The sequence below is a fragment of the Pantherophis guttatus genome, chromosome 8 (assembly GCF_059756535.1).
Source record: "Pantherophis guttatus breed Tessera chromosome 8, ASM5975653v1, whole genome shotgun sequence".
NCBI lineage: Eukaryota > Metazoa > Chordata > Lepidosauria > Squamata > Colubridae > Pantherophis > Pantherophis guttatus.
This window is the reverse complement of record NC_142070.1, coordinates 55,666,716-55,683,089: the sequence shown is the minus strand read 5'-3', so window position 1 is coordinate 55,683,089 and position 16,374 is coordinate 55,666,716. Positions and strand designations below refer to the sequence as shown.

At 46.6% G+C, this 16,374-nt stretch overlaps 1 protein-coding gene across 4 annotated transcripts in view; it reads right to left on the bottom strand.

Moving 5' to 3' along the window:
* The window catches only part of TAPT1 (transmembrane anterior posterior transformation 1), a 198,618-nt gene that overhangs the window by 138,926 nt on the left and 43,318 nt on the right, over window positions 1–16,374 (bottom strand). For 2 of the 4 annotated variants that reach the window (XM_034442793.3, XM_034442792.3), the window contains exon 2: window positions 9,347–9,477. The exons of the other annotated variants lie outside the window; for them this stretch is intronic. In XM_034442793.3, coding sequence (XP_034298684.2) covers window positions 9,347–9,477 — 131 coding nt within the window. The remainder of the gene's footprint in view (window positions 1–9,346; window positions 9,478–16,374) is intronic. 4 annotated transcript variants of the gene reach the window in all.

Below are 16,374 nucleotides of genomic sequence, written 5' to 3'. Positions count from 1 at the left end.
TTTTAAAAAAATATCATAAAACCAACCCAAAGAAACCCGGTCCTGTAATCTAACCCTCTTTCATGTTTTGCAGGTGGACTCCTGATAGAGGGGGCCGCCTGTTGAGTGTCAAGTCAACTCGACATAAAATGGGGAGGGGGAGTCCTCGCAGATCCTACAATGAAGGATGGGGTCCTACCAGACAATGACGTTCACGATGACTTACCATGGTGGTGGTGGGGTGTCTACGCTGTCCACAGCTTTGCACATTGGTGGTGGGGAGGTGTTAGGCTCGGGATCAGAGGCGGTCGGTCACCCTGCGGCCGGGATAGGGCAAAATGACTGGAGGGGGAGGCGTTCCTAGCCACTGCAGAGGGAAGGGCTGAACCAGGAAGTAACGCCAATTGGCTATGGCCACTCCCGGGTTAATCAAAACATGGATAAAGGGGTGCGGGGAGGCGCCCAAACCCAACGTCGACTTGTGTTATCCCTAACGTTCGTGTGTGACTACACTGAGAAATGAGAATTAAACCTGCTTACAACCTCGTGCTTTGCTTGGGAGTCGTGTTTTCAGCAGTACAATCCAGCTTGGTGAGCAGCGCACGACATGTAGCTGATTATTAGGTTCTAGTTCAGTGACTTTCTGCTGACAAAAGTTTTTTTTTTTGTCTCAATTTTTTAAAAATCTGAAATAAATCTTAATAAATAAAAGACAGCATTTCAACTGTCAGCGGCCAACACAATTTCCAAAGGAATCTGGCCAAGCCAGCTAAAAGCTTGCACTGTCAGCGTTCCAGAAAGTCACCAACTCCAATTAAAACTCAGAGACTGAAAGAGCCTTGGTAGTACTAGGGTTTAAGGCACCCTGTTATTAAGCTGCTTAAGACCAGCTGCCTGCAATTACTGCAGGGTTCGAATCTCGCCAAGGCTCAAGGTTGACTCAGCCTTCCATCCTTTCTAAGGTAGGTGAAATGAGGACCCAGTTTGTGGGGGCAATAAGCTGACTTTGTATAAATATACAAAAGGATGAAGGCTATTGCTGAGCACATTGTAAGCCGCCCTGAGTCTTCGGAGAAGGGCGGCATATAAATCAAATTAAAAAAAAAAAAAAAAAAAAGAGACAAGCATTTCTCAAAGTCCCTTTTATTACAGTAGGTATACTGGCACAACTAGAAAAACCCAAATCTGAGAGTTCCGGGTTTTCCCTCAGTAAATCAAAATCCCAAATCCAGCCCCTGCACCCATCAGTCTGTCACATGGCCCAATCATCATCCGTCCCAACTTGAGCCTGCAACCACTCCTCCTCAAGATGCATAAACACCATGACCTTGACCGAAGGGAAGAATGCTATTATGTCTAACTACAATAACTCTTCTAAATCCCCCCTCCTACTTTCCCAAGCGCAAGATGTTGGCAGCGGGGTAGCATCTGGTGCTAATATGGCTTCCAAAACTGACAGGCATCCCCCCCCCGATGGAAAAACCATGCTCTGGAAAATAAAATGGACAAAACACAAAAGAAGAGGGTTAACACGTTGTTCAGAAACGCACTTAACCCCCTCTCTCCACTCCTGGAGGACCCTTCGGTTTGTCAGGGAATTTATCGTGAAATTGTTTCACATACTCTCAGCCCCCCATCTTTCTTCTCCTTAAACAAGATGGGGGCTCTCACTTTAGATTTTGCAGTCTCGATGAATCCTCTGGCTAAATTGGTATCAATGTACTTCCTCAACTCAGTCATTTCCACAGGAGTCATGGAGTAGATTCTGGGTTTTGGTAACTTGGCCCCAGGTTCTAATTCGATGGCACAGTCAGTGGCTCGATGAGGGGGATATTATATTCCTCCTCGCTAAATGCCTTGGCCAGGTCTTTATATTTCTTGGGAATCTGGGGCTCACATGAAGGGCAGTCTGAAGCGACTGTTGCATCTTCTGGCATTTGGCTTCTATAGTTTGGCAGTCTCTTGGGAGGAGGGACAGGGGTTAGTGGGCCAACTCCTATTATGATTTTCCGGTATCCATCCTCCCATTTAATGGTGGGGGTCCATTTGTCAAGCCAAACAAGGCCCAATATGACAGATTCTGACATCTTTGGTGCTACTATAAATTGTTTAAATTCACGATGTCTCCCAAATTCCAATCTAACCAGTTCAGTAATTCAGGTGGCTGGGACTCCACCAATTAATGTCCCATCCACCTGTTCAAACTTAATTGGGCGCTTCAAGGCTTTTGTTTTTATTCCTAATTGTTCAACAATTGGAAGTCCAATTAAGCATCTGGTACAGCCTGTATCTATTATCGCTGGTACTTCTCCTTGCTCCCCAGTCTCTGGCACCACCAATTTCACTTTAATTGAAAAAGAAGGGATGGGTGAACTCACCATCGAGTCATCTTCTCTGCTAACTTCGTCGGGAGCGGCTTCTTTGGCTGGAGGTTCCTCACTCTCTTCGATGGTGAGGGGAACCTCTATGGTTTGTCTGGCAAATCGGCTGGAATCAGGGGACTTTCTTGGAGCACTTCTGCCTTGGGTGGCCATAGCCGGACGTTGTTATGGAACTGGTGCAGGGGCCAGGCACTCAGAAGCTCTATAACCTGTTTGTCCACAATGATAGCATTTAATCACCCCTGCAGGTTGAGTGGGAGGGACTTCAGCAGGCTTTGACAGTAGATGTCTAGCCAGAGTTCTCCGAGGCAGCTTCTCTGCTGGGGCTTTGTGGAGGGAGTGAATTTCACTATCCAGAGCTATGGACATGGCATACCAGTCCTGCAGTCGCTCTGGCATGCCTCAGATGCCACAAGATTTCCTGACTTCTTGATCAATGGCTTCTTTAAAATAGTGTAGGAGTATGCAGTCCAGCCAATGGGTAAGGTTCCCTGTGTCCCGTCTAAAGTTCCATACAAAGTCTTTTATGGGTCGATTACCTTGCTTCATCTCTTTTATGGTGGCTTTGTTCTTATTGATCCGGTCAGGATCATTAAATCAGGCCTGAAGCAGCTCAACAAACCCTTCAGCATCATCTAGTTCAGCCACTCCCTCGTTGTGCAGCTGGGCTATCCAGTCTCAAGCGTCTCCTTCATTCATCCCCTCTGAAATGGCAGATACTAAGTTGTGATCAGTTTTGTATTTTTCCCCATACTGATCTATATGGGCCCAGATTCGGCTAAGGAAGTAAGCCAGTTTGGGAGGCTTACTATTAAAGGTGGTCCTAAAACGGGGTGGAGGTGGTCTTGCAGGTGGATTGGCCCGAGATGGACAGTGGGACTGGGAGCTCCTGCTGAAGAGGGGGGGGCTGGACCAAGATGTCATCCAGGTAAGCCTGCAGCCGCATCGGGATTGACTGCAGGTGGGCTGTAAGAGCAGCCAGGATCTTGGTGAAGCTGCGCAGGGCCGATGCCAGCCCGAAGGGTAGGGCACAGTGTTGCAGACGGCGACCTGCGTAGCTGAAGCGGAGGTACTTCCGATGGGCTGGTGAGATCGGGATGTGAAGATAGGCCTCTGAAAGGTCTATGGAGACCATAAAGTCCCCCGGATGAAGTCCCTCCAAGATAGATTTGAGGGAATTCATCTTGAACCTCCGATAGACCAGGTGGGTGTTGAGGGCTTTTAGATCTAGAATCACCCTTCAGCCCCCTGAGCGTTTCGGTACCATGAACAGAATGGAGTAAAACCCCTGTCTCCGTTGGTCTGGAGGAACCTCCTCCACGGCCCTGATCTCTAAGAGGTGCAAGATAGCACGCTCCATGAGACTCCTTTTGTTGTAGTGTTTGGAGACAGGGCATGGTATGAAGTGGCTTGGTGGGCTGGAGATGGTATTAAGAACCCAGCCATCGGTCGTTATGAGTGCCCACCAGTCTATGAAGAGGCTCAAGCGACCTCCTATGGGGGAATTGTGAAGCAAGTTATTTCTGACAGCGGAACGGGAGATTGGCCGATCCACAAAATGGCTGCCGTTGGGTCCCAAACTGTTTGGATCTGTCCCAAAAGAAATTCCTATCCTGCTGGCAAAATTGGCCTTGAGGTAAAACCACTGCTGAGCAGTGCCCTCCTGAGCGTTAAGCGGGAGGGGTTTGCAGTAGAAGGGGGTGGCTCTTCTGTCCGCTCTCCTTGTGGAAGAAGGCAAAACCTTCCTCCTTTTCTTATCCTCAACAAGAAGTGGCTCAAGAGTCGTCAATTTCTTTCCCGTGTATGGGGCTGCAGCCAACCGCCACTTAGCCCGTAGGTCAGCGGGCCACTGATGGAGCCATAGCAACTGTCGTGAGGTGACCAATGAGGCCAAGGCCCTAGAGGCGTATTTTGCAGCATTGAGCATTCCATCCGCTGAAAACTGGGTTGCGGCTATTATCTTATTCAGGTCCTGGTGTAAGCTTGCCTCATTCAGAGGCAGCCGGGTCTGCAATTGCTGCAGCCATAAAAGGGAGGGGCGGTTGAAAAATGAAGTTGAGGTTGCAGCCTGAATTGCCCAGGCCAACACCTGGTGACCTTTCTTGAAGGACAGCTCAAATTTCTTGTCCTCTGGCCAAAGGCCTTTGGAGGAGCCCCCTGACAGATAAGGCAAAGAGGACGTGAGAGCAGCAACTGGGTTATCAACTGGAGGTACCTGCAGGAGTTGAGCGAACGCAGGAGCAGATTGTAATTACGTCGATCCGCCTCATTGGGGGTGGGAAGAGAAGCCAGGCTGGCCCATTGCTTCTGGACAACGTTGGTGAACAACATGGGGACTGGAATAAAGAGCTGCTCCGCCACCGGTTCAGAAAAGAGGCCGTGGCTGCTTCCTGGTCTCGGGGTTGAGCTCTCTTGGGCTGGTTCCGACTCCTGCAGGCCTGTGGTGACCTTGGCCTTATACAACAAGGACTCGAACAGCCCGTGAGGGAAAAGTCCAGTAAAGGCCGGGGTGTCAGGAAAAACCCCTTCATTGTCAGAGAGATCTGGTTCTCTCTGAGCCTCCTCTCTCAGAAATAAATCAGCACTTCCCCCCGAGTGAGAGGGAGATCACTGCAGGGATCCAATTAAACTGGCAGATGGCGAGTCATGCCGTTCCCCTGAGAAGAGATTGGAGACTAACAATGCTGAACGTTGCTCCTGGATGCCAATTGCAATGCCCTTGGTGATTGCTCAAGGACTGGACCGCCTCTGGTAGGACACTCAGCTCCAGATCCGTGGGCTCAGCAACGGGCTGAGATTCGGGAGCCTTTGCTGCGATAGAGCAAGCAAAGGGGTCCCCCTTTGTACTCCGGTCTTCTTTCACCGGAAGTGCCATGTTTGGTGACAAGACGCCAACGCCTTCAGGTGACAAACCCCTGGGCAGGGAAACTGCCTGGTGTGGCACTGGATGGTGAGAGACTGAGCTGCTTATTGATTGCGTGTCGAGATAGGCTTGCTTCTTCGCAGCTAGGGAGACCTGCCTTTCTATGGCTTTCTGCCTCCTCTCTAGATCCCTAAGTTCCACTTTGGAGGGCTGCTGGGCTTTGTGTCCTGTAGCAGATTTACAGGATGCTTTCCTGCCTCCTGAGGTCGAAGCCTCAGCTCTGTCTTTCAGCCGATCCGCCATATTTGGTCACCAGGCGGAGAAACAGTGGCGGCTATACTGGAAATCCAGATTAGCCAGCACATGATGGAGCAGAAGTAAGCTGCTCAAGGGTGGCTAACCCAGGACACCTGGGTGTTGCCAGTTCCTGTACACCTTCTCCCTTCTCCCAGCGCTCCGCTGCAAATAAGGCCCAGGAGTCCAAAGAATGCACTGGGAAACTGCCGGTGGCCGCGCTACAGCTGATGAAGGCTCTGTAGTGGACGGCAGCATTCACGTGGCTTGTAAAGGATGTGACAACAGCAGTAATGGCAGCGGCCATGATGCGTCTTGAAGAACATATGATGGTGGCGGCTCTCACAGTTCACCTTGCATCAAAGCAGAGGTGGCCTGCAGAGCTCGTATGAAGAGCTCAGAATGGTGAGAGTGAGGGCTCAGTGGCAGCGGCGACCCCCGTGGCTCATCTGAGGAGCGCAGTAATGATGAAGGCCACGTGGCTAGGTTGTGGGGGCTCCACGACGGCAGCGGCTCGTTCAGCTATTAGAACGGCCCGGTGGCAGTTCGCTCGGCTGTTAGAGCGGCCCATTTGGCGGCTGAAGTCACTTCTCAATTGACCAGCGCTGGATGAGGGGAAGGGGGGTGAAGTGATGAGCAAGCGCTTCGTCCAAAAGGCAAGGCACCTTGGATGACTTAGAGGTTCTGCAACGGTGGCAGCGGCGTTTCCAGACGAAGCTGAACTGGCCAACACGCTAGCACCATTAACGCGACTCGGAGAAACCTGCAATTTTGAATTCCAGATGGTCCAGGAATGGAGTGAATCAGAGAAACTGCCAATATGTCTCATCAGATTGACTGAGTCGAAAAACTGGAGCCGACGGAGGCACATGGAGGTGTGGCCAACAAAATTATGACTCAGTCTCCAGGCAGATCCAACTGTATCAACCCATTCCTGGCCCATTCCGCAGCCTATTGGGAGAACATATTAGCTTCCAATCATGCATATTGCTATGGGGTACCTTTCTTCTAACAGTGCCATCTTGGCTTTATGGGGCCCTGGATTGGTCAAGTACCAGTCATATTGTCTGATGGGGAAGAGGAGGCAGAGCTGAGGCACAATAAGGAAGAATCTCATTTCACTCTTGTCCTATGACCATGATGGTGAACCTATGGCACGCATGCCAGAAGTGGCACGCAGAGCCCTCTCTGTGGGCACACACGCCGTCGCCAGCTGCTCTTCTGGTTTCTGGCACTTGCATGCGCACCAGCCAACTTTGAGTTTCTGGGGGCCCTGTATGCGCCATTTCTATTTGGGCACTCAGTGCCGAAAAGGTTCGCCATCACTGTCCTATGAGATGTCACACTTCCTGCCCTAATATTAAAAGGGTCATATTCAACAGTGGGAAAACTGGCAGCACTAAACACACAGAATTTTTGAAATCTCATATTATCTCTATTATAGATGTTGTGCTAGTTCACAAAACATACTGCAGCATCTCACATGATTATAAACTCATTTTCCCACTTTAGAATTTGATCAGTTAGTTATGATTATCAACATTTGCCTATATTTGAGTGACTGAGAAGTTGCCCCCTCTTTCTTGTGTTCATACTAAAAGGGAGGGGGAGTCTGGCACCCATATGCTCTCTCCTGTCACCTTACGCCATTGTTGGTACAGCAGTGCCTATGGGCAAAATTGCCACCCCTCATGACACCCATTAGGCTCCACAGAATTATTTTTTTTTAATGATTTAATTTTAAAAAGCAAATGGGGACATAGTGATGCTGGAAAGAAATGATGAGCTTCCTGTAACATTTTTAATTCTGACCATGCCTCCTCTCTACATTCTATAATAATAATAATAATAATAATAATAATAATAATAATGATGATGATGATGATGATGATGATGATGATGATGATGATGATGGTAGGTTGATTTGAGACCAACATTTTATCTAACAGTGTGCCTCTCGTCCTCTTTTCTCACAACAAATGAGTCTGCAGCTCAAGAATGCCTCATAGAAAATTAGAAGAGAAACTGTATAAGGTGGTGCCTGGTTCATGAATGCTTTGCCATGGTAGCCATCTCTATCATGGCAGCTCTTTTGCTCTCAAAATATCAAAGGATTCCATTGCCACCACCACCACCACCACCAGAGATTTGTCTGAAGGGTTTAGAATCCCCTCTTCTCACATACCGTATTTTTCGGAGTATAAAATGCACCGGAGTGTAAGATGCACCTTAATTGTTGGGGAGGAAAAAAAGAAAACAAGAGTTCTGCCTCTGCCTACCAGCATCAAGATCAGCCGTGTCCTTACTTCCACTTGATTTTGATAACGAGCAGCACAGATCTTTTTATCAGTTTAAAACAAACCCTATCACATTACGTGCATTTAACTGGAATGAGTGGGGTGGGGGATGATTTTCATAGGGGCAGAAGAGGGACTTGGCACCGAAGGCTCCGCTCCCGAGATGCCCCTGTCTTCCTACCTATAGCCGTAGGCGTTGAAAGCCTGGCTTTCTTCCTTCTTTGGCCTGGATTACGGTACCTTTCTATTTTGTAGGAAGCGCAGCTTTCTTTCCCAATTACTCAGAGGCTTTGGTTTAAGGTGGCACTGCTTTACGCCACCGTCCTCCTCCTCCTGCAAGCGAAACGTGCCTCAGAGACTCAGCTGGGGAAAGAGGGTGTTGATTACCAGTACTGAGAGGTTCTTCTCCAGAAAACGTATCAGGGTGCTCCTGCAATCCTCAGGGACTACTTGCTTTCCCCCGAAGAGACCCCTCGAATGCTCTGGGGGGAGGGTCAGAGCGCAGCCTGAGGAACTCTTCAGGACGATCTGGAGGGGAGGGAAAATCTGCCCGGCAGCTTTGGCGAACACGTTCGCGGCTGGTCACCCCTCTGGCCTCCCAGCAGGCAGCTCAGGGCAGACAATGGTCGCAATGACTTCACTCCCCAGCAATGTGAGGAGCCGCCGCTGCCGCTGTCTAAGCCCTCTCCGCGCCCAGGAGCCAAGCGGGAGTCCCTAAAATGAAACGTCCCTCCTTTCCAGCCACCGCTGCCCATCGGCCGGATTCCCCAATGCAATTCTCAGAGCCGCATTTCAGGCGGCAGCCAGTTCCCCTACAATGTGCAGCGGGGAACCAGGAAACGTTTTGGATTTGGGGAGGGGATCGCAGCGCTGCTGCCTGAAAATGCTTTCCTTCCCGTTGCACATTGTAGAGCCATGCACCCTCGTCAAACACCCCATGTTTTGAATCAGGAAGTGGATCGCGGATCTGCAGCCCGAAACACTTTCTTTTGGAATCAGGATAGATTCCAAAGACAGCTTTCCTTCCCAATGCCAAAGGAAAGCATTTTGGGGCAGCAGACCTGCAATCCCCTTCCCGATTTCAAACATGGGGTGTGCAGAGGCAAAAAAAGTACATCGCATTTCAGGCGGAATGTAGAAACAAAGTCTGCATTTCCCACTACCACAGACCAACAACTTTTTAAACTTTTCATTGGTAATAGAACTGCTCCTCAGAAAGCAACAAATGAATTTTGGCTGCACATGCTGTTCTCCTGCTGATACATCACTGCTTTGTAACCAGTCCAACATATTCAATTATAATGTTATCAGATCAGACTTAAGGCAAACTGAATGCCAGACTGAACACCCAAAACATGCAGTCAGAATAATATCCTTAAGTTATATATAAGATATATTTTTTTTAAAAATCAACAATCTGGCGTCTCAAATTGTTTTTATAATCTTTATATTAACAAAAAAAGGTTCAGGTATTCTATAAAGTGAGACTGAGCATTCCTTAGACATTATAAAATGCTGAGAAATTAACTTACCTTTTCCAATTCTCTTGGTATTCGCATGCATGTATACACTCTCTCTCTCCGTTCTGTGTACTTGGCTTCATTGTGTTCAAGGAAGTAACCTCTTGTTAGCTCTGCATTGATAAATCTCAGTAGAGAAAGATCTGCATTGAAAGGAAACCTCTTTTTAAAAACGTTGAATTATTTAGCATTTCTTTTCTCATTTTTTCTTAGCTGCCATAGTGAACTACTTTAAATTAATTTATGTGAAGGGTCTCTAAACTGGCTGGGAGTTGAAATCCACAAGTCTAAAGTTACCAAGTTTGAAGACCCCTCATCTAGGTCAATACACAAGTGACAGCATCGTTTTAAATCTTACTATTTTACCTAGTGTTTACATGTCATCAGCATGCATCAGTGCCCCATCTACAACTCCACAGTGACAATATCTTTACTATTTGTTGCTGCCTTCTGTTCCACCCACGAACTCTTCTCCTAATGTCAACGGATTTGCCCCAATTTTATTCAGTTCCAAGAATGTCCAAACTGAGTTGAACAAACTCCTGGCAGGAATCCCAGAGACCTCGTGCTACCAGTCCCCTATTCATTTTACTGGACGAAATGAGCCTTGTTGACTTATAACCTAAGCCTGCAGGACTCTTCTTAACTAGGGTTGCTGTTTAGCACTATTGTTTCCCTGCCTTTATTTAAAGACATGTAAAGACACAAAAGTTTTCAGAAGCAATTCGAATTCAGAGGTTAAGGAAAAAAATAATGGGTTTAAATCTGGAGATTAAGGATGAAAGCGATAAACTAGAGTTATGAACAGAAGGGAGAAGGGATAATAAGGAAGCTTGACAGGTTAGAGCTGGTGAATCTATGGCACGCGCGCCACAGGCAGCACAGTGCCCTTGTTGTGGTCTGCCAGCAGCCTGCAGAGCTGGCAGCGGAATCGGACAGCGATGAGGCTGAGGAAGAACATGGGCCAGTCCTGGAGGCTGGGGAAGGCCCAGATGAGGGCTCTGCATCGGAGGCAGAGATGGGGCCAGGGCCATCGGGGAGTGATGTGCGGACTTTGGAGCCTCCAGAGGCTGACAGTAGAGAGGCAGAGGAACAGGAGGAGCTTGTTACTAGTGCATGTATGAGAAGAGCTGCCAGAAGGCCAAAGCAGATAAAGCAGAGAGGATGACTCGGGAGTAAGACCAAGAGATGATTGGCCCCTCCCATAAGGCTTAAAAGACCAGCAACAGCTCTTGGCCTCTTTGCTGGAAAACAATGTTGAGAGAATTGCTTCTTGTTTCACTGTATTCATTTCTTGTCGGTGTCTTCTGCTTCTGAACTTTTGCCAAGAAAAGCCTTTGGCAGTTTGCCTAATTATCCCAAGGTCGGTGATAAACTGAGGAATGGTGTTTTGAAGAATTTGCTTTAATTTAGTTTGGATTACGCTGAGAATGAGTTAATTCTCAACAGTTCTAATAAAGTCTGTTTTTGAACTGTTTGTATTTAATACTAACTACTTGGGCCTAGGTCACAGCAGCCCTCTCTGTGGGCACGCGAGCCATTGCTCCAGTTCAGCTATGCTGTGCATGTGTGCGCGCCTCCCACCAGCCAGTTGGTCACTGGGTCTCTGCTGCGCATGAGCAGGGGGCATGCGGGGGGCCCACACACACATGCGCAGGGGCAGGGAACATGCAGGGGAGGTGCGTGCATGCGTGGGAGGTGGGGCACATGTGAGGCCTGTGTGTGTGTGCTGGGGGCCTGTGCGCATTGCATTTTGGGGGTTCGGGCATGCACACTTTGGGCACTCAGTCCGGAAACGATTAGCCATCACTGGGTTAGATAAATGAGCTCAAACCAATGGAATGAAATTTAAGAGACTAATGCAAAATACTTTTTTTTGGGGGGGGGGGAGTCAGGTGTACAATATAAAAGTATATATGTATGAAGAGAGATCCCTGCACAAGACTAAGCTTTCCACAGAACTTCAGATTGTTTTGTAATGAAGATAGGATAGCCTAGCAGATTTTTTATGTTTGATATCTTTGACCTGACTTGTTCACTATTTTTTGCAATGCAATGCAGACAGTAGTGGTGATAGTGAGTCTCTTTGAAAGATTCCTCTCTTGATATTAACCTCTCCTATTCTATTACTATTGATCAGCTTCCATTGTGCCACTGATCTTCTCATGATCAACTATTTTTAATAAGATATAATTATAACTTTAACAGTATTTAATTAATAATTCATTGTTTAATAGCATATTTAGTATATTATTAACTACAGTTTATCACAAGCTGACGATAAATCAACAAAAACTCATAGAGCATATTTTTAGTTTTTGATGTTTTGTGAAGTAGTTTCTTTTTGTTGTTGTACATTGCCAGGAATCCTCCAGAATTGGGACATATTTAAATCAAATATTTATGTATTAGGCAAGAGTAAGCCAGGAATTCACATGCTGAATCCATGATCACGTTGAAATGGCTTCATGCATTGAGTTACATCATTCCATCTCTTCTTTGCATGAATTGGCAAACAAGCCATAAATTATATGTTCCTTTATATTTAATCTGGGAGACTGTGGTTTAACCAATTTGGATCAAGCAAGTTATAAAGCCATGGTTTAAAATTAATAATGAGAATGAACATTGGACTTACTTTGAACATTCTTTCTATGTGCGCTGCAGGAGAGTCCAAGCATGGGGTTAATTCAGTCTGATCTGACATCTACTGAGTTGGAATTTCTTTGGCCACGCCTTCCTCTTCCGGCCGAGCCTCAGTTTTTTCAATGAAACCGGAACTAGAGAAGATGCAGTCCGTTCAAAGAACCGACCACTCCTGGACCCCGGACCAGTACAAGCCAGGGTGGGATTGGACTCTCCTGCAGTGCACATAGAAAAAATGTTCAAGATAAGTCCAACGTTCATTCTCCTGTGCACTGCTTGGAGAGTCCAAGCATGGGATATACCCAAGCTAAATTGTTGCTGGGCGGGAAGCAGATTGGTCCAGGGTCCCCTCGGCCAGCAGGACTCTCTGTAAGACATGCCTCCCAAATGCTGCTTCAGCAAATGCGTACTGATCCAACTTGTAGTTCTTCACAAACGGTGAAGGAGAAGCCCAAGTGGCAGTCCTGCAGATTTCCAAAATCGATGCCTGTGTAGCCCAGGCTGCCGTGGTGGCAGAACTACGAGTAGAGTGCGCCGTGATGCGACATGGCACGGGACGAGCTTGTTGTTCATAAGTTAAAGCAATACATGCCTTGAGCCAACGTCCAATGGTAGATGGTGACACCTTCTTCCCCATTGAAGTGGGCTGGAATGACACGAACAAGGCCTCTGTTCTCCTAAAGGAGGCCGTACTTTTAATGTATCTTTTCAAAGCCCGACGTACATCCAAAGTATGCCAGCGCTTTTCCCTCGGATGTCTTGGATTGGGGCAAAAGTCGAGCAAAATAAGCTCCTGTGCCCTGTGGAACCAGGAATTTATTTTTGGCACAAAGATAGGATCCAATCGAAGAATGACTCTGTCTGGGTGAAAAATGCATAAATCCTGGTGCACTGAAAGTGCAGCTAGCTCCGATATCCAGCGTGCAGATGTAATTGCAACTAAGAAGGCAACTTTAAATGTAAACAGTCAAAAGTGTGGTAGTCCGCAAGGGCTCGAAAGGAGGTAAAGTGAGTGCCAAGGACAGATCCCAGGTCGGGTATCTATGTACTATCGGCGGTAATAAATTGGCAGCTCCCTTTAAAAAACTGCGGACCTTTGGATGTTGAGAGTGTGGAATAGGTCCTTCACCTGGCAAGATGGTAGCCAATGCTGCAACTTGCCGCCGAAGCGTATTAGTTGACAACTTCTTCACCAGACCTCGTTGCAGGAAATCCAGGACCTGTGGAACGGTTGCTGAAGCCGGTATCAGATCCACCTTGGTGCACTAGCAACAGAACGACATCCAGGTGGCATCATAAATCCTGATCGTTGATGTTTTCCTAGAGGCAAGGATGGTAGAAATCACTTTAGGGGAATAACGCCCCTTCCTGAGGGTCTCCCGCTCAAGTGCCAAACGGCCAACTTGAGCCACTGAGGGTCCGGATGTTGAAGGGCCCCCTGGCTGAGAGAGACCTTGTGTGGTGGTAATATCCAGGGGCATGCTATCGACAGCAACATCAGGTCCGCGAACCATGGACGTCTCGGCCAATGCGGTGCGACTAACACCTCCTCCTCCTCCTCCTCCAAGATCTTCCAGATCACCTTCTGTAGTAACGGAATGGGAGGAAAGGCGTACAGCAGTTCGGCCGGCCACGGGCAGCGAAGGGCATTGATTCCCTCAGCGCTGGAGTCCAGAACCGGGCAAAAAACTGAGGCAGATGAGTGTTTTGAGGGGTGGCAAACAAGTACAAGGTTGGAGTCCCGAATCAAACTGTGATGAGGTGGAATAGATCCGGATGAAGACACCATTCGGACTGGTCTATTGTCGTTTGGCTCAACCAATCCGCTGTAGAGTTGGATGTCCCAGCAATGTGCTCCGCCCTCAAGGACAGGAGGTATCATTCTGCCCAGAGGCACAATTTCTTCGCCTCGCACATAAGGAGTTTAGAGCGAGTGCCCCCTTGACGGTTGACATGTGCTTTGGAAGTGACATTGTCTGTTAATAGAAGAACGTGCTGGTTCGACAACTCAGTCTGAAAATGTCGGAGCACCAGATGGGCCGCTCTCAGCTCCAGCCAACTGATGTCGTTGCGTAGATCTCACTGAGACCACCGCCCTTGAGTCATCTGGAACCTCAGGTGTGCCCCCCAGCCAAAGAGACTGGCATGTGATGTTAGAACCAGTCTGGGAGGATCTTGAAATAGGCAGCCTTCTTCCCTGGCTTTTGACTTCCACCAATTCAGGGAATGAAGCACCTGTTGATGAACCCTGATCCTGCACAGTGAGTTGCTGAGCCCTGAGCTCTGACTGAAGAAGGAGCCACTGCAAGGGCCTGGTATGTAAATGAGCCCACGGGACTATTGCTAAGCAAGAAATCATTTTCCCTAATTGTTGGGAAAGAAGCAATAGGGGCACTGAAACTGATGCCTGAACCTGGTTCACCAAGTCCCTTATACTGTCCCGTCATTCTTGAGACAGGAACACCTGAGATAACTGAGTGTCGATCACCGCCCCCAAATCGGTAAGCCTGGTGGACAGTGTCAGATGGCTTTTCTCCCTGTTTACTGAAAAGCTGTGATCCTGAAGTGACTGGATCATGAGTTGCAGATCCAGCTCTGCCTGCCTGAGAGATGATGACTGGATCAGAACATCGTCTAGATAGCACTGTAGGTGGATGGGATGTGCCCTCAGACGTGCTGCTACCACGTTCAGCAATTTGGTGAAAGTACGTGGGGCTGAGGAGAGGCCAAAGGGAAGTGCTCGATATTGCCAGTGGTGGCCTGCAAATGCAAATCTGAGGAACCTCCTGTGAGATATCTGTATGGGAACATGAAGGTAAGCCTCCTTGAAATCTATTGATGTTAAGAAATCTCCTTGTCTGAGGCAACCCAGAATTGAATGAAGTGATTGCATTTTAAACTTCTTGTACTTTATATGAACGTTAAGGTCCTTTAGATTTAATATTGCCCTTTGGCCGCCCGAACTCTTGGGAACTAGAAAGAGTACGGAGTAAAACCCCAAACCTCTTTGCCCAATTGGTACCAGTTCGATGGCCTTGATGTCCAGCAAGTGCTGAATCTCGGCCTCCATCATAACTTTCTTGGTGGCCTCCCTGGGTACGGGACATTGAATGAAGCGATGAGGGGGTCTGGAACAAAATTCTAAGGTCAGTCCGAGATTTATTGTTTGTAATACCCACACGTCCATGTGGTATCCCTCCACTGGTCGGCAAACAACCTTAACTTGCCGCCAATCGGGATTTGAGTCCATGAATCATTTGGAATGGCAGTAGGGGTGTCCCCCTGAGCCCCTATAAGGTCGCCTGGACTGTGATTGTCAAGATCCGTCTCGAAATCCTGACCTGTCCTGTGATCTGTCCCCCCACATGGGAATACTGCATATGGAATTGTGAGGCGGAGAATCCCGCCTCAGCATTCTGAAAGGGCTGCCTACGGTAATAAGGAGTAGGAATTTAATTTAATTTAATTTAATTTAATTTAATTTAATTTAATTTAATTTAATTTAATTTAATTTAATTAATTTAATTTAATTAATTTAATTTAATAATTTAATTTAATTTAATTAATTTAATTAATTTAATTTAATTAATTTAATAATTTAATTAATTTAATTTAATTTAATTTAATTTATTTAATTTAATAATTTAATTTAATTTAATTATTTAATTAATTTAATTTAATTTAATTATTTAATTAATTTAATTTAATTTAATTATTTAATTAATTTAATTTAATTTAATTATTTAATTAATAATTTAATTTTATTTATTTATTTATTTATTATAATTTAATTTAATTTAATTTAATTTAATTTAATTTAATTATTTAATTTAATTTAATTTAATTTAATTTAATTTAATTTAATTTAATTTAATTTAATTTAATTTAATTTAATTTAATTTTTTAATTTATATGCCGCCCCTCTCCGAAGACTGAGGGCGTCTTCTGTCTGGTCTCCTAGAGAACTGCGGCAGAATTTTCCTTTTATCCTTCCCTTCCACCAGAATGGGATCTAAAACTTCTCCTAACAGTTGACGTCCCTTAAAGGGGGCTGCGGCCAAGCGCTATTTGGACCTTGTGTCTGCCTGCCATTGCCGTAGTCATAACCAGCGCCTGGATGCTACATTAGACGCCAGAGCTCTAGAGGCAAATTTTGCCGCATTAATACTTTTATGGGGTGAGGCTGTTATGTGTGCTAACCATGTGCTAAATAACGTGGTTCATTCCTCTACAGGTGAAATACCATTCACCTTATGGCATGGGAGGAAACCAAATCTTAGTTACTTACACACATTTGGAACCCCAGCTTGGGTATATATTCCATCTAGTTTAAGGAGAAAGGATCAACAAAGAGCCAGAAAAATGTTTTTCGTTGGCTATGAATCAAATCATAG